Source organism: Solea solea, chromosome 20 (assembly GCF_958295425.1).
Source record: "Solea solea chromosome 20, fSolSol10.1, whole genome shotgun sequence".
In the NCBI taxonomy this organism is placed as follows: Eukaryota; Metazoa; Chordata; class Actinopteri; order Pleuronectiformes; family Soleidae; genus Solea; species Solea solea.
Window position 1 is genome coordinate 14,857,859 of NC_081153.1, and position 26,156 is coordinate 14,884,014.

General features: G+C 40.8%; 1 protein-coding gene across 2 annotated transcripts in view; it reads right to left on the reverse strand.

Moving 5' to 3' along the window:
• Positions 1 to 4,012: 4,012 nt before the first annotated feature.
• Positions 4,013 to 26,156, reverse strand: part of triqk (triple QxxK/R motif containing) — a 128,703-nt gene continuing 106,559 nt past the window's right edge. Inside the window, exons 1-4 of one of the 2 annotated variants that reach the window (XM_058618649.1) lie at positions 23,117 to 23,298; positions 19,052 to 19,126; positions 10,855 to 10,940; positions 4,013 to 4,725 (exon numbers count right to left, since the gene is read on the reverse strand). In XM_058618649.1, coding sequence (XP_058474632.1) covers positions 4,618 to 4,725; positions 10,855 to 10,940; positions 19,052 to 19,112 — 255 coding nt within the window. In that variant the 5' untranslated portion in view covers positions 19,113 to 19,126; positions 23,117 to 23,298 and the 3' untranslated portion in view covers positions 4,013 to 4,617. Of the gene's footprint in view, positions 4,726 to 10,854; positions 10,941 to 19,051; positions 19,127 to 23,116; positions 23,299 to 26,156 lie in introns of those variants that run through there. The other variant, XM_058618650.1, reaches the window with a different exon arrangement.

The window sequence follows — 26,156 nt, forward strand, 5'->3', positions numbered from 1 at the left end:
TAGTATTGCTTGACAGAGCCTATTTTCAGATGGACAAACCAAACAGAGGCACAATAATAACATCAACACCAAAGATTACGCACTGCAGCTTTAGAAAAAAAAAAATATAGTAATGGTTTGAAATACGTAATCTGTGCTGCTCGGAAAGATATGCTGGCATCTGCCATTGATGCTCATTTACTGAAAACAAGCTTGTGTTGGCGTGATACACCACCCTTGAAAAGGCAATACAAGTGATTCCCGAAGACAGTCAGTCAGCCGCCGTGAATACAGTAGTTGTGTGCACAAGTTATTAGCCTGATGTGCTAACGGATTCCTCAGTGCTCTACTTTCCATTTAAGTGGCCAGACTCTCAGCTGTGTCAGTCTCGAGCGGTTCAGAGTCGGATGGTTTACTCAGGGTGTCGAGTCTCCTGGGAACTGAAGGATAGGATGTCAGCTGCTGCTTCCTGCTTCAGCCAGTAACAGGAACTGGCTCTGTTCCAGTGTGTGTGTGTGTGTGTGTGTGTGTGGTGTTAGACAGAGGACTGGGCAACAAGCCCAGGTGCAGCAAAGCCCAGGTGTTCCTCTATGAAGAACACAACAAGCATGTGCAAACATGGAGGGACAGACAAGCAAATGGAGAGGGATTGGCATCAGAGAGCACACCTGTTGAGCACCTGCTCTATTTGCTTATGACACTGATTATGTATGCAGCAATTGTGAACACACACACACACACACACACACACACACACACACACACACACACACACACACACACACTCTTTCAAATCATTAATACTGTAAAAGTGTAGAGACAGATCAGCGATGTCTTTGCCGTCAGCGGGAATAAGTCGCACTTTTTAATCACCCCAAGACGTCGGAGTCGTTTCACGCACTCACAAACTTTCCTGTCACTTTCTCCCCCTGCCCTTGCTGCCTCCCTCTGCTCCCCCACTGAGTTCTTCTGTCTCTGTGTCATTAGGCAGCGCATCAGGGATTAAGAAGACGATGGGAGGATGTGACTCGCAGTAGAATCCACTAAGTCTGGCATTACCACACACCTCACAAAGCACGGGGAATTTTCTAATCTGCCGCACAGCACAATCCGGCTAATGCATTCATATCAGACACCGAGGTAACATGGTTCAGCCAAGAATGAAACATCCCAAGTATTACTGTCAGGTTCAGCATTGAAGTGGTCATGCTTGTTTTTCACATTAAGTCCGCAGCTTCCTGACAGCTTTTCTTGTTGGGTACATTCGTAGGTCACGTTTGTATTATTATTAAAAAAAAACAATATAATGACACTCAATGCTTACAAACTCCTTTAGCGTCTGTGGGTCAAAATAAACATCACACCACACACACTGGATATAAAGCTATAAATGTAAGCTATTGTAAGCCTGTCCCTCTGGATGTGTACACTAAAGACCAGGATGTGATAGAAATCCACATATTTTAATATTTAAACAGAAACAGGCGGAGGACGACGTGCGGTAAAGTAGCAAATCAATGAGAGAGAGAGAGAGAAGCAAGGGAACAGGGAGGGGTGAGACTCGCAGTCGTAGGCCTACTATGTGACATGCATCATCACTCCTGTCTTCTCACCACATCTCCCTAATGGGAGCACAGCAGTGTGTGTTTGTGTGCATGTGTATGTGTGTGAGACAGCAGGAGCCGTGAACCTCGCTGTCAAAGTGACTTGCAGTGGGACCGTGTGTGTGTGTGTGTGATAGGAATAGGGACTAAATGAGCTCCTGGTGGGACTGACCCTCCTCTCATCTCACCGGTCCGTCAGAGAGACTGAGCACTCCACTGGAGCGTGGCCAGAGGCACGGTTCTGAATATTGAAAATCCACACACACACACACACACACAAACTGCAGCATAACAGGGGCAAACGCCATCTTAGAAACGAAGCACACTGGGGTCAGTGTGCCTGCATGTTCTCATGACATCATGCCGGAGACGGAGAATGTGACAAAATGCACGTGTTTGTTCATACCAAACGCAAACACTGTGCCAGCCAAACCCAGCAAGCTTCAAAAGTGCAGTGTCGGGTTTACCAAGAGTCATAATTATGATTCATGTCTCGGTTAACAGTCTTATATGTATGAGAATATGTCCTGGTGCCTAGAGTGTGGGAAAGTGCAGCAACATTACACATTGTGTACGTCTGTTTTGCTATGTGTGTGTGTGTGTGTGTTGGTGTGTGCGCGTACATGTTTTGGGGTGAGTATAATTATTCTTGGTGACATACCTCAAATGACTAATGAGTGGGATTTGGGTGCGAAGCGTCGAGCTCATTTGTCACAGGATGGTAGGTAAAGCCTCAGTGCGTTCAACTTCTGTGGAAAGCTGTTAAGGTCGCACTAAATGCTCATACACTGCCGATGCCACCGCCGCCACTGCTTGATTAATTTCCTCTGTGTAACTTCCTGCAAACAGAAGTCAATTAGCAGATATGTCACATGACACGTGTACTGACGTCACACTTGTGTCCTTTTGTCATTGCGTTGGGTTAATGCCGCCGTGCGGATTCGGAATCTCCAAACTACTGTCGCGCCTGACCTCGTGTAGCGTCTCACCGAGGAAATCCAGGTTCACTTGAGCTCATTCACTAACACACTAACACACACACATGCAGATCTGCTTCCATTAAAGAAAGGCCGTGGCACGACATGAAGACCAGTGAAGTCAATACAATTTAATAACCCATTACTGATAGAACACCGTTGTTTATAGCTTTGAAATAAAACGATCTAAGAGGAATAATGGCAAGCTTTTAGCCCATAAAAGTAAATCGACACTGGGATTTTTTTTATTCATTAACTTTTAAGGCTGAATGTAATGACTACACCTGCATTTAACAGCTAAATGTAAACCTTCCGGAATGAAGAAGAATAAAACATGACTAGTACTTCACATTCATGTCAAGGTGTCGCAGTGTTTAAATACAATCCTTTCTCTCATATGGTTTAATATTAACGCTGAGCTCTCTGCTATATTTCCAAGAAGAAAATGAAAGGGTCCAGATTCATTCATTTGTTCAAAGTAAAACACAAAACGTTCTTTATTGTTTTAACATTATCCATATTCCACACGTCATCTTGATTAAAGAAGAAAAACAAACAAAAAAAATGTTAGAATTGAAATACAGGAATATTATGGAATAGTACGTCACACAGTGACCAAATACTCATGACAAAAGAAAACTATGAAATGTGTCTGAACAAATAGGCTCTGCTGCAAGATCCTTTCCTCTGTGCTGATGTAAGAGACCTTCTATTTGGTAATGGTGACCTTTTAGATAACAGGTGTCATGTATGAAGGTCTATGAGGAAGGGCTGTCTATTGTTACACATGGGGGGGGGGGGGGGGGGGGGGTCTGGATGTACCAAAGGCCTGATAAAAGCCACCAAGGGTACGGGTGCATGCTTATCATAATGGCTTCTTTGACATGTAGTCTTTTACTAGAGGTTACAAGGTCATGGGAGAAAATGGAAGAAAAGGCAGAAACTCAAAGAGAGCTCAAAATCTCTCTCACATTTTGAGACACACAACACAATCAGTCACAGACATAAGACGTTTTTCTCTCTCTCGCTCTTTTAGAATCGGTGCACGGGGGGGGGGGGGGGGACAAAACATGTTGGGAATGAAAGAAGTCACAAAGCCTCTTGTGTATTTCATATTGGTCTTTTATGCATTACATGAATATAAAAAGAGTGATTTCCAAACCAATGCATCAATCGCCTTTTGGACAACAGCACTGCTACTGCTAATCATGGCCGATGTGTGCTGACAAACACGGGGAGCGGTAACACAATGAAATTATAATTTCCAAATGGTAAGTGGCTTCAATAAAAAAGACCTTGACTTTATACAGAGGGAAAAATACACACTGAAAACCCTTCATATTCATTTCCACAGAGAAGCACGTGAAGAAACAACAACACGCGCATTTAAAAAAATCACCCAGATGTCCTTTATGAGGAGCGTGTGCCGTTCACGTCTGTAATTTCCATTCAAATGAAAGTACAGCAGCCTATTTGTGATGCTAATCCTGCGGACGTCTAAGTGCTGCATGTATGTGCTGCAGGTACAATGTGTGGTTCTGTATTCTGCACACATGTTCAATCAGAACAAGGGCTTTGTGGATTCTAATCTCACACTTTGTGATCTCCTGCTATCCTGGAGGAGACGTTTGTGCACCGGAATGTGAGGCAAGTGTTTGTCCTGATGTGACGAGAGGTGCAGCGGGAGATTTGCATTTTTCTATTAGTGGAGAAAACAGTGGGACGTGACTCCGCGGAATATGATTAAAAGAGTTTGCGCTCAACTGTACGGCTTGGAAGACTCAGGCGCAGTTTTGTTTCAGAATATAGATTTTATCATAAATCACGAGGTCAAAGGAAAGGGAATCAAGGATTTTCAGGAACACTTAAATACAATTTATGGATTTGACGTAGGTTATTACTGCCAGTACTGTACTGATTACAGTTGAATTGCATATTCACCCTGTAGAAAATAAAATATCAAATCTCAAAAATGGCCAGGAACTTGTTGACAGAGAATTGTCACCGCTTACAGACCGAGCACAATTTGTGACCGTCAGGACAAAGTCCACCGCTTATTAATCCAAATCCACGTCCAGGTCAATCTCTGTGCTCAGGTTGAGGTAGAAAAACGCATAGACGCAGAGCACAAACAACAGGATTGCAGCAACGACAAGGAATGCATCCTAAGAAAGGAAAAGAAAAACATATTACATCAATGTTTTACTAAAACATATTTACAAACCTGCCACCTAAGGTTCCATCTTGTTTAAATGTGTATATTTAAAAAATAAAATCTTGTTTTGAGTCATATTAACGTGCTTCACTGTCATGTTGCAGCACACTGGGATGGGTCGTCGGAATGTCAAATAATGTATTATAATTATTATATTAAGACAACAAGAGAGATTAAAGACATCTGTTTGACGTATGTGTCGTATGTGGTGGTGGGAAAACTTCATCGTATAAATCTGTGACTTTATTATGCAATTGTATTTCTTGGATTATTGCATTAAGATATCAGTTAATCTAATCCTCGATTATATCAGTAAAGTCTGTCAAAACATTTTGCACATTTTTCGCGTATAAATAAGCTATCAGTCTAGTCCTGATCACATACCAGTATTTCCCCACAGCTACAAAGACTTTGATTTGCTATTCACAGTAAGAGTCAAAACAGGAAAACAGATGCATATTTTAATTTTACCCAAACTTGTGTGGCAATAAATTCAAATGTTACCTCATGAAATTATTCAGATCCGCATATTTTATCCCCCAAAAAAAATAAAATAAAATAATGCAGTGTCATTTACTACATTTACTAGGGCTGGGTATCACTACAGATTTCCTGCATTCATTTAATTCCAATTCACAAGGTCTTGAGTCGACGTGACTTCCATTTAAATTCGATATTGACTGATCTAGAAATATTAATTTTCCATACCAATGTTGGATATAAAGCAGTTATCCCCAGAACTAATGCTGCAAATTGTACAAAACTTGGAAGTCTCTAACCTGGGGCATTATTAAAAATATTAATATGTACATTAAAAATGTACTTCATAGTAGTTTCTTTAATAGACTCTTTGTTTAATATGATCACACAGTACAAGTGTACAGTACAGTTGTAGGTGATAATTCAAACTCAGACATTAAAAACCCATACGAGTTCTAATGGTTTGGTACGGTACCTATTTTTTTTGCGTTTCCATTAGGAATATTACCGAAATAACCGGCCCCTACAGTTCCATTTCTGTACCTTTCCCTTGGGGTACCACTGTAAGGGTACAGTACGGTACAGGTGGAGCTCGACCCACGACAGTCAGCTAATTGCGTCGTGTGTTTCTTCAAAGTCTGCAGTCTGTTCTCATACAAAGCTTGTTAAGGTACAGCCTTGAAGTGCAACAGCCAGTTTGAAGCTGTCCAGCAGAGGACACTGTGAGCACAGTTTGGCAGAAGATGAGCAAACATAGGTGAAGACATTCAGGGATAAGACAGTTTACCTTATCCCTGAATGTCTCTGCACTGCGTACTTGTGAAGGATGTCCAATTTTTTTCTTTTTCTTTTGATGCAAAGACATTCACATGCACTAAAGAATAAAAGTGGAAGTGCATCAGAGAAAAAGAAAAAAAAAAAGACTTTACAAAGTGAACAGAATCTTATTCGAGAAATCAAGCAGTAAACGACTGTACTACAATCATCTGTTCTATCTGCAATCTGTCCCCTGACATTTTACTGGCAAATGAAACTTTTGTCAACAAAATGGCCTATTTTTTCAGCTCTTCTATTGGCTAATCGTCAAACAAATTGAGGCTTTCCAGAGGAGCGGCGTTCAACTTGAAAATGGGAATTTGGAGCGCTTGTTCATTATGTGGTGCTCACACGATTACAATCTTCATCAGCTGGAGTTTCATTAGGGCCACTCAGAGTATTGAACAATGCCAGTTGCTCTTTATCAAGAGAACTCATTAGCGGCAAACTTTCTAATCAACACTTGGAGAGCTTGGAGGGCTTTAAAAGAGTGCAAAGTACAGTCTGATTGGAGGTTATTCCGAAAATAAAAATTGATATGAACGTGGAAATAAGTTTTAGCATGCAAAGTGGGCCACAACAATACAGGTGGCATGACGAGGGATTTTAAAACACACAATGTTAGTCCCATAAACAGACATCCTCAACATGCAGTTTCTCTTGTCTCTTGAATATAAAGTCTTTGTTTATTTATAAATTAATAACCACTAATGTCTTATTGCTCTGTGCCTTCATGAGTGATGGACTCAGGTGATCCAAGGTCACAGGGAGGACAATAACAAACAGAAAAAGAGAGAGAGAGAGAGAGGAGTAGCAGGCATTCACAGACAGAGGACTGAAATTCAACCCACTGGCCAAACTGCAGAGAGAAAAAGACGGAATTAAAAACAGGAGCTAGAACCACAGCGAAAACAAGTCAGAGATAAGGCTTCGCATAAATGTGGGATGGTGGGGACCTAATAATAATTTCAGTCTGCTGAAAGGGTGGGGGGGGGGTTGGTGGTGACAATTAAACAGCATCACAGCATCCACAGCTATGTGTATACATGTTGTAGTGCCTAGTCATCAGCAGCATTGGTCTTCATTAGCCTCAGCTCACAATTATCTACATCCCGACAGCCTCCAAACAGCTTAAAGTCCCTTCTTAATTGGAAAACTTTTAAATTTCATGCACTTTAGTTTCATATATTAACCGCCAGGCTCCAAACGCTTGATTTACTTTTCTATTTTGACTGGGCCTCGGAGAAAAAGAGAATTGTTATCAAATCATGGAGCCTTGATTGTTTTCCGCTTTTATTGTGTTCTCTCGCAAGCTTTGAAAAAAAAAAAAAAAAACATGACAAAGAGGAGTGTTTGTAATTCTGTCAACAATATCACCGAGAAAACGTTGTGTGCCTCTGACATGGGAAACTGTTTTGTTGAATAAGCTGCTGAGACACAAGGATGCACAAAATTACAATGCAGGTCTTTTCCCCCCCACTTTCTTGGCTTCAGGTTTCAGAGAGAGAGAGAACAGCTGGTTACACTGACTCGTCTATGAAAACAAGCTGGAGGAGATTTGGTGAAAACACTCGAGTGGTAGACAGCACCTGCACTTGATTGAGATCATTGTTTTCGAGGAGAGTGGCCCACTGTGTTGACTCTCGCCTCGTCTCAAAAAACACATTTACGCACACTCTCTCTCGGAGACAAACACACAGGCTCTCTGCCAACATTCTGATGGAGACCCCTGGATGGAGCCCAGGCGCATCATCATCATCATCTTCATCATGTCTCTCTCCCCGAGCACTCCTCAGCACAGCAGCTGCAGACACGCAGCACGCAGGGGGGCGATGGGTCTCCGTCACCCTGGCGACAAGTGAAGACTCAACAGTTTGTGCGCAAATGCACATACAGTACACACGCGTGTGCGTCAGGCTGTATGCGCCTATACGTGCTCTCGGCAGGAGAGATTCAGTGTGTCTGTGCTGTGCTCGTGAGGCGGACACGTGATACTCGTGGTGCGTTTGTGCTGCGAACGGTAAACAATGTCTCATCTGTACACAACACGGTGACAAAGAAGACGAATCCATTAGGTTTTATATCACGACTGGTTCAATAAACATTGGTTTGGGCAACCTGATGCCATGAAACCATCTTCTGCACTGCTTTTAACAAAACGAAAAAAGAAATGAATAATTAAAATAAGCTGTTTTGCACATATCTAAGTCGCCATCGCTGCTGATACCGAATTTACCTATCAGCCATAAATTACAACCACTTAATTTCTGCTGATAATCTTAAGCCTTTTGTATAAATAAGATCCTTTTTTTTTTTTTTTTTTTTACAGCCCTGTCTTTTTTTGCTCGCTTTAGGGACACTTAAAAAAATAATGCCTCGGAACATGAAAAGCCTTATCACCGCCATCATCGACTCAACTCTTTTCATAAAGCTTATTGTTAATTAAATGGCATGAAAGGCCATTAAATCCACAAATTCCCGTGTGTTAGCTGACAACGCTGCTCGCCAACTAAAAAGTGTGAATGGGCGTCGTAAAAGCCTAATGGCCAGCACAGATAAAAGATCCAGAATCTGCTTTAATTAGAGGCTGATGCTCCAGCTGCTCTAATAATAACCCAGCACAGTTTACACTTGACTTTTTTTACTTTATTTAGCAGAATAATAATGACTCTGAATTGCTCCTTCAAGATGAAACCTGCAGCTTTTGACACAACACACATGTGTATGCACTAGCACATTATTGGGTGAAATCATAAAAAGAGTAAACATGTTTATCATTCTGTTCTAGTCTTACTTGCCATACATCATGATTTCACAAATAACAGCTGGTAGCCTCCATCCTCTGCTAATTCCATAAGCAAATTTTTCCCAACTTTCTGGGCTCAGCGGCTAAAGACTGAGGGAAAACAGTGCAGAACTGAACAGAAGGCTAGTGTGCCAATTAGACAAGACAGCAGGCTTGTTTCCTGTGCTGCCTGCTAGTGTGCTGGAGCTACTTTAAAAGGTGCTTCTTCCCCGAGAAACACGAAGAGAAACTGTGGCGAGACATACTGCCACTTTCCTAATCTCTGCTGTTGTGACCGCGTGTTATCCACCATGTACTGTTTACACGAGCTGCAGCTTCAGCCAGCGCTACTCCTATAAAAACACCACGACCCAACATGTGTATAAAGACATGCAACTCGACTCTCGTCAGGTCAGCCTCCTTTTGTGCGACTCAGACAACTTGTGTTCCACTGTTGTTGAAACAGAAGTTCTCTCTTTTCCCAGTCTTTCCCTCCTGTGCTCTGCCAGCTTCTCCAGACTGGCCTGCTACTAGGACAGCCCCGAGACAGCCTGACCTGGCAGCTGCCCCGAATCTCTGTGCCCGCATGTCTGCTGGCCCTTCTGAGAGACCAGCTGCACCTGACACCATCCTCCCAACCGGGGAGGCGACGGAGGCGATGGAGAGGAGAGGAGAGGAGAGGAGAGGAGAGGAGAGGAGAGGACAGAAATCACTGGCATGAACCAAAGGCGCAGAGATGGGGGCGGTGGGAGTGGGGGGGGAGTTTCTCTACTGTCATCACAGAGCTGTGTGAAAATCACAACTTCATACAATACCAAAGAGGACTCGACGGTAAAGCAAGCGTGACCAAATATCCATTACATCTGGGCTGAATTTCAATCAAACGCGAGGCCAAAGGGTCTTAGTCAGTTTAATATTCTTGTCCCAGAGGTATTTTTAATCCAACCTCTGAAAATCCCCCTCCTCTTGGACGTGGAAAAAAAAAAATGAATTATTCATGGGCAATATCAATATTTCAAGATATGGACTAATCTAATTGGATTAAAGACATGCTTAATGAGGCCTTGCATGTCTAAGAGATGCATATTTTAAAACCTGACCATTTCACCCAGTGTCGAATCCTCACTATGACTGGTTCAGGTCTGTGTACGACGCAGCAACTGCAGCTTTATGATGAAGTGAAGGCTCTTGACGACAGAACCCACTCTGAACGTGGCAAAGGAAAACAAACTGGCTGACAATACCGAGGTATTTGGAAAAACTAAGATTGTAGTTTCACACGCTCTGTTATTGGCAAAAACATACTATATGCAAAGAGATATTGAAATACTAAAAGTGCTTTTTTTAAATCGGTGAGTCAAATGAGTGAGGAAAAGCAGCCAGAGTGATAAACGTGGCGTCATTCATCTTTGCCTGCACAACAGCTCCTAATCACCACACTGTGACAAAGCAACACAGAGAGATACATTTTTTTGCCCTTGCAACGCCCTCTCCTCCCTTTAATTTCACATTACTCAATTCTGTCTTATCACTTTCTAACCTCCTATCTGTTTCTTCCTTTCTTGACTTTTTCAATTTCCTATTTCTCCCGTTCTCTTTCCTCGTTGGCCCTCCCAGATGCTCTCTTAACCGCCAAGGTATTCGGAAAATTGGACTCCTTCCCGCGTTAAAAAGCTGTGACGTTGTGTCTTATTCTTTTTGTAGATACTGCGTGTTAATGTTGAGGACTTTATTCTACACAGATCCTTCTTTTCAGCACTTTTTCCCTTCAACAGACAGAGACGGCAGAAGGCAACGGCATATAATTCCAGGTGGATACGTGCCGTTACATTCCCAGCGAGTGATCTAGTGAGACACACTCTTAAGCAGGGAGACGGAGACAGACAAATGGAAAGAAGGTGGTTGGCAGAGAGACAGACAAGCAGATGGACAGGCAGGCAGAAACAGAAGACGACATGCAGATAGCAGACATCGCTAATATGAAACAGAAAGTCTCACCCTGAATCCAGAGGAATTCTTCTTCGCTTCAGCTTTCAGTCGCGTGGCCTTTAAGACTGACTTTGTCTTTTTGTAATCCTGTTTACCTGAAAGAGAGAAGTAATTGGATGACAAATATCAGTGGATTTTTAAAGGACTCTTTGAAACCAGCTTTGTTGTTGTTTTTTGAGGTTCGGCAGCAATTTCAAAGCTCAGCGTCAATAGCAGTCTTCCTCAGTTTAGCATATACTCCAAATATGTGCTCCAAATAAGAAGAGCAACAACACCTAACCCTAACCCTGTTCTACAGTATCTTCGAGAGAACCTACGGAAAGTAAACCTTGGGCCTTTATTTCAGGGTTAAATCAGACGTGATCATGGGTTGAGATTCAGCCATTGAGAGTGAGGGAAAATAGACTGACAGACACCAAGCCACTCAAGGTCCACTCAAAGGAATTTGTAGTTGTCGGCGAGAAAAGGCGTGCGATAGGGTAATGAAGTAACGAGTCGTGTGTACATTGTGTTCTTGAAAACAAACCCAAAGAGCAGGATTCCACACACACTTTCCTCATTTCCAACTATCTGACTCTCCCTTCTCTTTCTCTCAGTTCCTATCTCTTTTTCCATCCCTCCTGGTCACAGACTTCTTCTCCTCCTCCTCCTCCTCCTCCTCCTCCTCCTCCTCCTCCGCCCTCTGACTCACAGGATGGATAATAGAAATGGGGAGCATGTTGCCAGGAGCAGACAGAGAGCTAGTGGGAATTCATTAGGAGGGCCACTGGATATCTCCTCAACTTGTCAGAAATTGGAGAGGTGGAAATTTGATTGGAGGGCACCTCAGGTTGCTCTTCATTCACAGGGAAAACTGGTAGGACTTTTAGACTGCAAAACTGGCTGGTTGTGATCGTGTGATGATGCAGAAAGTTGAAAACACTACAAGAAAAACAAACACGAAGAACACAATGATTGCGACGTATTAAAATGACTGGGAATCATCTCGTCTTCCTCATCTCAGAGAATTGTCCACAGAGAATTGTTGAAACATGTCACTGCTGATACAGAACAACACAGGGAGCTAACAAATCTGCCAACAGTTAAAATATCTGGACATTTAAATATAGTATTGGTATGCTGTATGATGTATATATACAGTTACAATTATGTGCAAAGACTGCACACATCTTTAACCTGTTCAATACTCCCAGTTCAGCTACAAAAAACCCAGTTCAGCTACAACAGCCGCATCAATACTGCAGCAAAATCAGAATAACTGCACCAAGCATGAGTATAAGTGTTTATACGGAGCAGAAATGCCACAAATTGTGATGATTGGCAGTGGGTGCCTCACAACAAGAGGGGTTTCGAATCGATGTGAACTTTGCATTGGCTCCACGTGTGCAAAGCTTTTTCCTGCAGGTTTTCTAGCTTCCTGCAGAGAGATTCAAGGTTGCAGTTTCAGAATGGATGGATGGGTAAGAGAAGGTAATGTTGTACAACAACATACTTCTTATAGTGTGTTAGCGACAAACGCGACGAGTTCTTTTGCACATATTTGAGGACATGCAAAGTCGGTGCAGTGAATCGAGTACATGCAAATTTCGCTTCAGTCGCTGTGATGCTACTCCTGTGAAATCGATGTCAGTCACTTCAGCTGCTCAAGTTCAAATATTTGAACTTGGACGCAACATTTGACATGATGCTGCAGGAGGTTATCGACATTGAGAGAGTCTTCCGACTTCCCGTTGTTGTATCGGAAAAGGAAACCATGTGATTTGCAATAACAACGTTACATGTTGCAAAGACGATATCCCTCGCAATAATGAATAATGACGAATGTATGAAAATAAACACATTTTCAAACATATACTGTACATATATGGATTAAATAATAAAATAAGTATTTAAGATGAATTATAGATACAGTTGCATATATTTGTATGGTCATGCAGCTTTGCTTTGAGTGTAACTAAATGCCAAATGATGTCTGGAGTCATTGTAGGTTCACATTTTTATTTACTTGGACACCAAACCATTACGGAGACGACATACGGAGGATCTCCTACATTTGCATTAAAACATGTTGAGCAGCTACGGAGGCAGGATGAGCAGCAGTGCAATTACAAACAGCTTTTTTTAAGTTGTTAAAGTGTGTCTACCTGTAGATTTGGGGCGTAATTAAAGCGCAGTTCCATCTACTGACTTTCACTCCACCCGAGACTCGTCCTCCGCTCGCTGTGTGCGAGTGTGCTGCTCCAAATGAATGGTAGAGAAAACTCTGAGCCTATTGATTTAAATGAAGGGGCAGGGACGCACTGCACTGAGGGAATGTAGGGGAAACACTTCAAGTAGTCATTTGCGACGCATGTATATAGCAATTGCAGTAAATTTCCGATACATCATGGAGCCCCAACACACACCCGGTGATGGTACGTTGGGAATATGAACACTCACTATTCTTCAGCGATGTTCCCCTGCTGTAGACACTTTCTGTCACCAATTATCTATCTGCAGTGGGCTACACGCTGGCCTTCCCTGCCTCTCCGCTTCTGCCTGCCACACTGAAAAGGCATCACTGTCCTTTAGCACAGCTGCAACAATACTGCATCTCAGTGGAACATTAGCCCCTCGCAAGGTGGCCTAGAGTGCATGCTGAGAGGCTTCCCTGAGAGTGCCTTTCACTGACGTCATCCCTGATTTTATCTTAAGAGGACAAGAGAAAGAGTCCCTCGCCTCACTTACTGTAGATTCACCAAAAAATAAACGCGTTTCATAATTTGTCGTCATTGTGTCACTGCACCCGAAGTCCGTTTAAGACAGGAGAAGTCAGTTTTTATCTCGAGGTATTGTTCTGCTCAGCACGACACGGGAGGCAGGGGGTACGAGCTAAAATTAGCCATATGTGATTGAAGGAGGGTGGAAAGGCATGTGATTTGTGTGTCACACAATTGGGGGCCATTAAAATGACGCTGGCAGTGAGGTCGACATCTCAAACTATCGTAGCGTGTCTGAATGAAGAGTAGTACAGTATATACTGTATGTGTGCCATGTAGATGTATACCATAGTATTTATATAATGTATGTTTACACTAACATTCTGGGCCTTTTTTTTTTTTTTTTTTTTTTTTAAACAAACATTGAACACATCAGTGAAGATAAAGCCGACGTGAGGTGGGCGGATTAATCCATTAAATTCAACCGTGTCAGGCTAAAAAGACAGAAGGAGTGCAGACAAATAACACAGGATGGAAGATCAACCAATTCCCCTGTTAGCTTACCCTGTTTTTTTTTTTTGCTTTTGGATTTATTTTTAGTGAGCTCATCTAATGTCTTACTTAAAATTTGGAAAAACATACCCAGTCTCCTGTTAGAAGTCTCAGTTAGGAACATTTTCAAAACACCGTTATATTCAACATCAACAACAAGATGATTATAGTTTCAATGACAATTTGGCTTTTTGATTAATATGTGTTGTGATGTTAAAAAGGAAAGGTGAGAGCTTTAATTTGCAAAAATTTGATGCTAGTGCTTTTCTGTCTGATGCAGACACAGTACGTGACCCCATACCGGGAATAAAACAATACATTCTTAATCTGAAGTGTCTAATTTGAGTTATATTGCTTTTTTCTAATGCAACCATGATGCTTAGTCGACATAATCTCCAGCCAGTGAAGACAAAACTATGAAAAACAAGCACAGTGCAAGTGTCAAGAGAAGCACTAACATGCCCGTGGGAAGGAAGTCGCTGTGTGTTTGTGTCAGGGTCGAGCTGTCCTGCATATGCAGTACATGCAGTGTGATGGTGTGAGTTGGACAGACAGTCCACCTTCTATCACTCTCTGAGAGCAGGGATAATTCAGACACTGCAATGACAGTCACTCTGGCTGTCCTCCATGCCTGGCCTCGCTTCCATGTCCATGTGTTAATGGCTGCCAAATAGTCAAATGACCACATGGTGCAGATCGCTGGGATCTTCCAGAATGCATGGCTGGGGAAATGGAGGGCGGATGCCAGACACATGGGAGAAATTCACGCCTTGTCCTCTTCATCATGTCAGTGGAAGAGAGGAAAGGCCAAGTATTCAGTTGAGTTCAATTCAATTCAAATTCCAGTAACTTGATCTGTCTGTTAGGAACTTTATTTGTGCGGCCTCTGCCTGGTGGCAAACACGGACAATGTGATTTTGATTTAAGGTATTTTTGCCGTCTCTGACACCATACTATTCCAATTTATGGAGGTGAAATCATCAGTAAAGTGGTGCTTTCCAAAAATCAAATTAAATTCATTTTGATATGTTTTGTTCTTGAAATTGCAAGTGTTTTATCTTAATAATAGTTTAATATTTTACAGCCTGTGACCACTTGCAATCCCACTACTTTTTGAAGGCATAGTATAGTGTAGGGCCCAATAAAAAGAAGTCACCAGTGGCCCCTTGCTGACCAAGTAAGAAGACAAAGGCACACCAAAAGAGACGATGACCAAGCTCAACAACCAACTTCTGATGTGCCTTGAATATGTCACCCTAATACAGTTTCATATTACAAAGTGTGGCCCATTCCATGTCTCAGAAGATGTAGCCCCATGCAATGGTTGACCATTTTAGTCCCCTACACTACTTTTGTCCCATCTGTGTCTCACTTTTGCTGTTCAACAGTGGTGTACCGACATTGTTCGGTCTTCTTCATAAACAGGAAAGTGGTAGAAATTAAAAGGGGTTGGAAAAAATAGGGGGTGAAGGGGAACGAAGGTGTCCTTAACTCTTCTGCTGAATATTTGGTGAAAGCAAAACACGCCATATGAGAATTTAAGGGAATTAGAATTATGGAATTGTGTCTCTTGTAAATAAAAGTCTGGGTTATTCACATCATTTGGCACTGGATTCAGTTGGTCACAACATTTGCAAGTTCTGAATATGTATTCCTATAAAAAATATATCTATTCATCCAAAAAAAATAAGACTAGAGCTGCAACTAACGATTATTTTCATAATCGATTAATCTGCCGATTGTTTTCTCAAATAATCGATTAATTGTTTGGTCCATAAAATATCAGAAAACCGTAAAAAATGTTGATCGTGTTTGTCAAACCTGGAAATGATGATGTTCTTATATGTCTTGTTTTGTCCACAAACCAAAATGATGAACGTTGAATGATTTCTTTGTTCTCCAGAGCAAAGAATGAAGAAAATACTCACATTTAAGAAGCTTAAACGATCGGAAATCTTCAAACCGATTAATCGATTATCAACATAGTTGTCGATTAATTTAGTAATCGATGAATCGTTTCAGCTCTAAATAAGACTCACTAATGCCAGATACTAAGAGGTGTGTCGTGTTCATTTGGCATCGATTAAGAGTCATTTGACATGGAAGCTGTTTAAAGAACTTATAAGAAATATTTATATTCAAAGATATAACAAGAGCCACTAAAGTGAAAAGTCCGTACACAAAATATAAGAAGCACAACGAGGTGTGTCCTGGGAGAAATTTTCAAGCTAAACACAAACATATTCCTCAGAAAATATGCAATTGCCCAACTGCTTTATGAGAGCCACGTATGCTGCCAGAGTAAACCGAACTGACGTCTTCAACAGGCTATCATGTGTCTGAGAAAGAAAAATATTGTAATCACATACATAAAGAGAGGAAGGTTTCAAAAGCACGCACGAACAGAGAATTGTTATGTTAAGAGACCAACTCAGGAGCCTTGTTAAGACTAACACACTATTGGGAAATATAAAACCTGAGATAATCGGAGGACGTGAATCACCTGGGGCCAACAAACAGCTCTCCACTGGGAGAAGTGGACCACAACAATAGCATGATTGACACAGCCTTCAGCAGGTGGCGTGGATTTATGGAGCAAATGAACGAACAAAGAAGCCGAAAATAGAAACGTGAAGCTTTTCTATGTACTTACAATACAGAGGTGGTCATATATAGCATTATATCACTATACTTTAATATTGTATTAACTATATGACAAATGTATGTTTAAATAACTGGGCCTGCTATATAAGACTATATGTGACCTATCATTCATTACTACATTTAAAGCCTTGTTGTTGTCTCTGCCATTTAGTTGCAAGCTGAATTTCACAATCCATGTTTCTCAGTACAAAGATACATGTGAAGACTTTGATGGACTTTAATACATTTATTGTATTCTGCCATAACAAGCACAGGAGTAATTGCATTATATCCAAACACTGTGTTCTGGAGTCACAGTGACCTTAGCCATCGACCACTGAAATCAATATTCAGTCTAATCTTTGTACCAAAGATATTCTCTTTATGTGAGTGGAACAGATGAATAAATCTATGTCAGGACATGTGAAAGGGACAGACAGACAACCTGAAAACATCATGCTTGTGGTTACAGCGTTTGCCTATAAAAGAGGCATAAAAAGTCCAGGTGAGCAGTCTTTGCCCTTTGTAAAGAAAAGCTATTGTATGGTCATGACAGCTAGCATGAATGACTTCCTGTAGTGATGCTTTTCACACTGAAAGTGCTCTGCAGTTAGACCAGCGGGAGGTAGAGGGGGAGCAAGGTGTTCCCATGATGTTTGTGCACCATACTCATCGAACACCAGGGGCCCCAGAGTCGCCTTAGTCTTCTTCTAAGATCTTAGTTATTATCAAATGTGTGGCTAAAAAATAAAAAGCTAAAATATGAATTCTAAAGTTGATTTCAATCTGGCCATAAATGACTCTCTCTCTTTTACTCGTTTTCCTTGAATGCCATGAGATCTAAAGTGAAATGTAGTAGAACCATCTCTGATGGAAGGATGAGGAGTCACCGTGGATGGACAACTATCCTTTGAAACCTAAGGTATCCTATTAGTTTTGTGACTTTGTATTCCGGATTGCGTCACTCTCCTCAGCTCATCTCTGTAGCTGGTATTTTTTGCCCTGGGCATGAATGAACTCATGCTCTACTTCTTGGCTATTCCTGGTAAGAATACCCATTTATCAAGGACAATTCCAGAGCATTTTGTGTAAAAAAAAAAATCATATTCTGCCTCTGATCTGAAAATAGGAATAATGTGATTTTCTTTGTATCTATAAAGATAACGTACCCAGATCACATTTGTATAATATTAAAAATTCTTGGAAAATGAAGTAAAAACTTCAGCCCTATGAGGAAAACAGAGCTTCCCTTTGGATTTACGTCATTCCTATCTGCTCATAATTACCCAGCTTTGCCACTGGCAACCTTGTGGTTTTTGCTCCATAAGAGTATAACAAAAACAAAAACACATGATACGAGTGTGCTCCTCAAGTAACCACAGCTGGCATGCTAACGGGGACTAAAGTTTTGATTGATACCTACCATATTGCTTTAGTTAAGCCTTTATGATGTAAGGGGGGGAGAATGGAAAAACAAAGTAACGCAGTATTAGAGTGTGGTATTAAACTTTGACAAAATAGTTTCTGACATGGTATCAAAAGGGGAAGTTCTTTAAACCAAGAATTCCTTGTCCATAAAAACTGACCATAAATGCTGCTTCCTCTTTATATGTCATTCCCTGAAGAGCATGTCGAACGTTTTTATTTCAGCAAGACGTTGTGTTTATGGTCAGTGTTGAGCTGCTGGGCAGTCTGAGGTTTTGAGGATGTGAAACCGCAACAGGACTGTTAACTGAAACGCGTATATATCATGTATAACGCTTCAGTGCATTGATTAATTCATTTCCTTCTATGTCATAATTACATTTTCTACCGTGTGTACATGTATGTATAGTTGTGTGTATAAAAGAATCAACAAGCCTTTCACTGCCACACTCAGAACCTCCACCCCTCTAACGTGGTGCGGTGACCCCGGCCCGGCCGCCCTCCGCACGTCGACCAGGTACCCAAATACAAATGATGTGATGAAATGTAGCAGGACGTCAACAGGAAGTCGTGTTGATTATTTAATTCATGTTTCAAGGAGAAGGGGTGACATGACTTCCTCTCACTCCTTTTCAAGCATAAGAAGAAAAGTGAACGATTCGATTTGTATGTCTGCTCGTGAATTGAACATTTGTTCTCCTCTATGGTCTAATAAAAGACACATTTATTAGTTTCTATTTTTTTATTAGCTTATTTCTATGAAATAATAAAACAAAGTCAACATGAAATATAGTACACAGCACAGACGATACTAACGCGATTACTCGATCTAATCCGATATTGATAAATAAACTGAAATATCAGCACCAAGATGACGGGAGACTCACCAATCTGTTTTCTGTACTGATCGACTGGTAATCTGGTTGCGCTGGCATCTTTCTTCCCCATGTTTGCTGCTCAGCCTGAAAAAGAACGTGAGCAGAAAAACAACCTTCAGTGTGAGAGAACTTCACAGCTGGGCCTCTGTGCTCCACCTAATCGTTTAGTTAAATGGAGTACGGTTCTATTCCCGTTACTGTAGCTTGACAAAACGTGACAAACCTGAAGGGAAGACTCGCGTTAACACACAATCATATAATATGGAGGGAAGATAGTCAGTTTTGATCAGGCAGATGGTTTATCTTTCACATACATCTGCTCGACATAATTAAATGAATTCTCACCACCTTGGATGTGTGTTACATTCACAGTGTGCGCACTTCCTATCCATCTCATTTAATCTAAACCCATTCCCCTTCACACCACAAGCTCTCTCTCTATCTCTTTGGATATACTGACAGCACACCAGGAAGACATTAAGAGGAACGTAATAATATAAATATCCTAACTACACATATAACTAAACAAATTGTGTATCTGGGCTTGTGTAAGAGAATATGTTTCTTCCTCATTCTGCTTTCAAATTCCATCCAAAAAGCTTCTTCAGTAGTGTTGATTTTTGTCTAAAATAGCAGAAACAGCAGCTGTGGTTCGAGGAGCAGGTCAGTGCTTTCTGGTGCTGGTGAATTCTCAAACATGTTCACCATTTGTTTAGACAAATAATGCAACATATTAACTACACCCTGGCAATATGCTGATTATCATAAGAGGGAAGGGGGGGGGGGAAGGTGTATGTGTGAGCAGATGTGCACTGGGGAAAAGTGAATATGAAAGGAGGAAAGTATCTGTGTGCATCCACGAAGAACAAGAGCGGTGGAGAGTCTGGAGGTGCAGCCAGGGAATAGAGGAAAGAGACTGAATTAGCATGTTCATAGAGCGTGGCTGACTGTCTGTGCTTCTCATGGGAGAGCACCGCTGCCTTGGGAGACCAAGATTTTTACCTTCAAATAAAAACACGGTTTTCACCTGCATTTCAAACAATTTCGGTGCCAGCAGAGGAGGAGGAGGAGGATGTATGCACGGCTATTGTTCTCCAGCAGCTGTTAACCACAGTCAGCAAATTAAAGGTAGTGAGAGGAGGACAAAGGGAAATGAGGAAATTGTCCTCATGTAATGTTTATAGTTGGACACAGTAGGCTCTTAGAGCTGTGTCTCAACATCACAATATCATAGACTTTCTTTCATTTGAAGCCTCTATCATCGCCTGCAGTGCAGTCATTCCTCTCAGAGGTGTCTGCAGATGTGTAAAAGTATATTTTGAATTTCCAGCTGTGGAGAATAAATTGCGAGGATGTTTGCTGACTATTACAAAAAAATGTACTGTAAGCATTATGTGCAAGTGCATTGTTGGTAAAAATTTCCCATCACAGATGCCGGTGTATAATGATGAAGAATAATGATACATTCTACTCATTAACAGTGTTAACCGTAATCTTATTTCACTGAACAAAACAAGGCTTAACAAATATGACATTTTTAATGATATTTACTGTAAGTGGTAGAAAAGTGCTATGTTCTGTTATATCCCAGAAAATACTAGATACAGATGCAGATAATACAGAAAACACAAGTATATAGTAATTCTGGGTACAAATATACTCAGGTGCCACTTCAGTTGAACATTGCTAAAAGTTAATGTAGACTGATGCAAGTTTTCAGCAGATATTTCTTACGATTTATAATGATCACTTACTTATAAAACTGGTTTAGAAAAGTGCTCATTTGGACTTTAAAGGCACAGTCAATCAAAAAAAGAAAAAATAGCAACTATTTTGACTGCTGTTTAATGGTTTTGTTCTTTTGTATTAAGAAAAACCTCAAACAATCTCTGGCTCCAGTTTCTCCTAAGTGAACAATATCTGTTTATATATATATATATATGGGCTCTGGGGACTTGTGTTGTGTAGTTTGCCTAGACAAGGCGCTTTACGAACGTGTAAGTGAATGAGTGTGAATGGTAAAAGTGTAGTGTAAAGCAGCTTTGAGTGCCATATAAATACAGACCACTCACCATCTATCTGTTACCATTGTGTGACGGAACTCAATTTAAGAGTACTCAAAATTTAGTACACACTAACCGACCAATTTTTTTTCATGACGACTGAAAGACGATCACACATTTAACGACTGCGTCTGTTGGGGATCACAGACTACATGACTGTGACTGAGGTTGGGTCGGGTCTGTTACCCTCACACACTTGTCGACTCCGGTCTTTACCCCTCACATGCTAACAGATTTCTGGCCATGCTATCTGACACTGAATTACCTTACAAAGGCTTTTACTTACCGTTCACACCTGTGATCCAAGACATCAAGCTGATTTGGAAGAACATGGACATTGGGTTTACAAAATAAAACACTGAGAGAGCAGCGTTTCCCTGAGTGCACGTTTGAAAGCACATTTTTTGAATGGGAAAATTAATGAAAATTCTCGCAGCTATGATTTAGAGACCTAATAATGTTGAAAATGTTGTGTTCAGCACATTAATATCTACTGTGCACTGGATATCAGACATTTTTACTGTATAGTTTTAGAGAAATTTCAAATTAAAAGTCCAATATTTGCACTTTTGAATCGAAACATTAACTTTGAGATGTATTAAAAACACATTTTTCACAAAAACATTTCACAACATCTATGACTACTGCCATACTGCAAATCAGACATTTTTACTGTACAGTTTTTAAAATTTGAAGTTTTAAGTTCTATATTTACCTTTTTCACGTCTCACGGATGACTGGAATCAAAGAGTTTCAAGATACTGGAAGTCTAAAAGATTCCACGAGATGATGAACATCGGTGAAGCTCACATGCATGAACTGGAAGGTTACGAGACTTGATGTCAATGACGTAATTTACAACAAGCAAAACAGGAAAAACTAAATGTCTGCTTTTGCACAAGGTTTGTATGTGTCACTCTTCCCATTTTTGAAGGACCCATATTTAGAAAAAAGGACATGTGAGTTTCCACTGCAACCATAATGTGAGGTGATGATGATGTGGACATGTTTTGTTTCTGTGACCTCTTTGTATAAGCTTCACATTATCTATCAGAAATTTCATATTGTGTGCACACTAAACAGATTTTATTTTAACTTGAAATATCTCAAACTATACTGTACAAATGTCTGATTTACAGTATGGTAGTAGTCATAGATGTCCTGAACACAGCCTAGTCAATCCTGGTCAGAATTTATGGAAGTTTTTTGTTTTATTACATCTCAAAATTACTAATCCTAATCCTCTTCCGTACAAAGTTGTTAACTTCTATAATTAAAAAGTGCAAAAATTTGACTTTTGACTTGAAATATCTCTAAAAGTGTACTGTAGAAATGTCTGATGTCCAGCATGCTAGTAGATATCAATGTGCTGAACACAACTTTTTCATTCTTATTGAGAACTTTTTCTCTTTATACAGTTGCTCTGCAACTTATATCTGTGAGGATTTTCATTATTTTCCCAATTCAAAGATGTGCTTTGGTGCTCTCAGTGTTTCATTTTGAGTCATTGGATCACAGGCTTTTTAAAAAAAAAAAAAAAAAAGAATCATTTGTCCCACACGCCATCAGCATTCTTAATTCAACAAAAGTAATTTTGTGATTTAAACTTTTTTTTAATGTGCTTTTTGAGGTTTTAGGTCTTGTTTTTGGTGCAATCAGTGTTGTTTTGTCGTCTGTAATTGGTGGACAATGAAAATGTAGTCTAACCGATTTTTTTTTACCGTAAAAGCCTTTGTAAGGAGGGCGTTCAAATTCAGCAGACAGTTTGATAGTTTGGCCACGGAGAAACGAGTGTCACATAGCATGACCGCAGTAAATGTCTTGTCCTGTGTCCCCCGAGACACAATGTACTTGTCTGTCTCTGCAGAAAAACACTAAACTCCACAGAAATCACTGCGACAACTAAGCTACAAAATTAGCCTTGGAGCAACTCAACAAACCGTAAAACAAACAGTGTGGATGTAAATCAGTGGAGGCAGCCTTCAGTGAGTGTATTCACAACGATACTTACACTGTTTATCCTCAGACTGTGTCGTTTAACGGAGACGCCACTGCATAACGCACGGTCCGGCTGATGTCTGTGAACACACGGAGAGACTGCAGCGACGGAATTTATTGCACTTTGATCTCAAACTGTCCAGAATGCCAACACACCACTTCTGTCCACGGATACTTCCTGGTTTTTACGGCAACGTAAATGACGGACAGAGCTCCCATCCAATCAGGTACGAGTATGTGTCGCGAGAGCCAATAGCACAAAAGCAAAGGCGGGACTGTTTAAATACAATACACACAGTCGGAGCACATGATGAGAGTTGATAGTCGGGACACTCCCACTGTGAGTAAACACAAACATCCTTTCCGAGCAAAAAAAAGAGCCGGGTTCGCGACCCGAACAAAGGCCCTTTCTGCATGGACATGCAGAGGTTATTGAAGCCTTCAAAATGACCATAGGTGTGAGAGTGAGTAGTTGTTTGTCTCTGTATGTTGACTCTGTGATGGACTATCCAGGATGTAACCCGGTTTTCCACCTAAAGTATGTCATTTGAGATTGACACCTGAGACCCTCACATGGAGGGTGAGTGGTATGAATGAATGAATCCTGGGTCTCACAACATCTGCAGAATTAGATTGAATTCACTGCATTGCATTTGAAAAAATAATAAAAAATGAAAAAAGGATAGTATAACTGGTTGTTCTTATGAATTAGGAAAATGACCAGTGTTACTTTAGGGCAACTCTTCCTTAAATGATGCACAAATGATCAGTGGTGAAAAGTATATTTACAGTAGCTTATACTAATGAATACACCACTTGAGTAAAATGACTTGAAGAATACATCATTATAAATATATTAACAGAAACTCTCACTTCAAAGGAAAGGGAACAGAGGCATCTACAATATATGTAGTATATAAATAATATGTATTTTAACTTTTGGTGATTTTGTTGTATTGGACATGACTGAAGGAGCGTTTGTGTGCAGGGGCGGATGGGCAGTAGAATTCACATCTGAAACTATTTTGTGGGCACAGCTTTAACAAAATCTCCTTTGGGATCAATAAAGTATTTGTGATTCTGATTTAAGTGTCAGCATAAGCAGTAGAAGTAGCACAGTCTGAAACAATAAGAAAAATTGAGCATCAGTTACATACACATGTATAGTCCTTTTAATGACTTTGCTACTTATAATATTCTTTTACTGTAGAAAAATGCAGAATTGTACATGTAACCGATGTTGCATTCCTACGTTCCCTTAAATGATTTGCATACTTCATCCGCCACTGTGTGATCCCAGATCCTCACAAAGACCTAGTGCACTCGTGCTGTCTGCACGCTTGCATCGTCCTAAAAATGAAACGCGTGATTATTCCAAGTGACAAAGACATATGATCTCTTAATTAAAAAGTCATATTAGTCTGACACGTTGGCCTTAAGTCATTCTTCCTTTGTCAGGGTACAACAAATGGCACAGTTACCCTTGCTGAAAACAGAAGCATTATGATGTGACAATTAAAGGAAGCAACAGCCCACATCATCAAAGACGAGGTAATCTCACTCCACGATGCTCATTTCTCTTTCAGTCTATTTTACATTTTTTCTTTGTTTACGGTGTGGAATTTTATTTCACCCCCTAATTGCATTCAGCCTCATTGCTGCCTGGGGCTTTGTGCAAATTATGGGTAGACTTGCCACCGCTTGTAACTTATTGAAGTTTAAAATGATTTTCTGCTCTCCCATGGGCATTCCATTTGCATGCAGCACAGCAGTAACTAATAGATGTAATCTGCTTATAACGTGCCCGCATTGTGCTTTACTTCACACGAAATTGCCAGTGACAGTGAGCACTTTAACACTGCCATTTGGGGGGAAGCATTTGAATGGCAAGTGAATGGAATTTTTGTCCAGAAAGGAGGAAGTTCTTTGGCATATTCAGATAAATGGTTTTCCGAAGTGCGACACTCAAATTACACTAAAGTACACGCACCTTTACTTGGACTCCTGGACTTTTACAGAACATGCTGGAAATATATATAGATATACTTTATATATCTATGTATATAATGGGACTGATGGAACTAAAGCCTCGTTTTCCACCCAGCGGTATGCCTTGCATTTCCACAATGTGTAGCTTTTTATCACACAAAAAAGACAAGCTTTGCTTAAGCGAATAAAGCATGAAAAAACACTGCTGTTTTTCCCTATACTGTAGCCCAAAGAAAAAGTGCCAAAAACTAGCCATAGCAGTTGGATGTTGTTGAGGATTACATTGAGCAAACAGAAGATTTTCCCCAGCACTGAGTTGAGTTGCCGCTCATGGTGTAACAAACCCGCGAGTGAAAGAAGAGAATAACAATAAATCATTTTACAACACAGCAATATTCACAGTAATACTATATAAATGCATATGAGCCTCAGCGCTGCCAATGACAGTTGAGTGAGAACAAACGGTCTGAAAATGTTGTCTTGATATGGCCATCAAAAGCAGCACGAGAGAGTGGTTAATGCAACGTTCTCCTGTTACACTACACTGTGATTAATTTCTCCTGTTGAGCGAAACAAACCAACACGCTGTGTCTGTCACATTGACATCAACTGCTAATGTGAATGAAAAGTGAGCGGAGTGGATTTGCCTGCTGAACAGTTGCCGTGTTGGGACTCGGCGCGTCAATTAAAAAGTGGTATAGATAACGTCGGAGAAATGCGCTCACCGCCACCTCCGTTTGTCACCAAAACACTTCCTTATTTCAAAAGAAATGCAGCTGAGGAAATGGCTACTGCGTTAAGTGACCGCACCACAGAGACGGTTAACATCATGGTCTTATTTCTGATATCCCTTTGTATGTGTTTTCTGCGTCTCCCTCCTGCCTCTTTATAAACACTACTTTACACTCAGTCACATTTTTCTTTATTCCTCGCTCTCACACTCCATCTTTTCCACTCTAGATGGCCTTTAATTGCCGCACATTAAAAAGAATGCTAGAGAAGAAGGATCGCCCGGGGCCACTGGCAAGCTAAATGGCAGCTCTGCTGCCGTCGCCTCCTCCTAC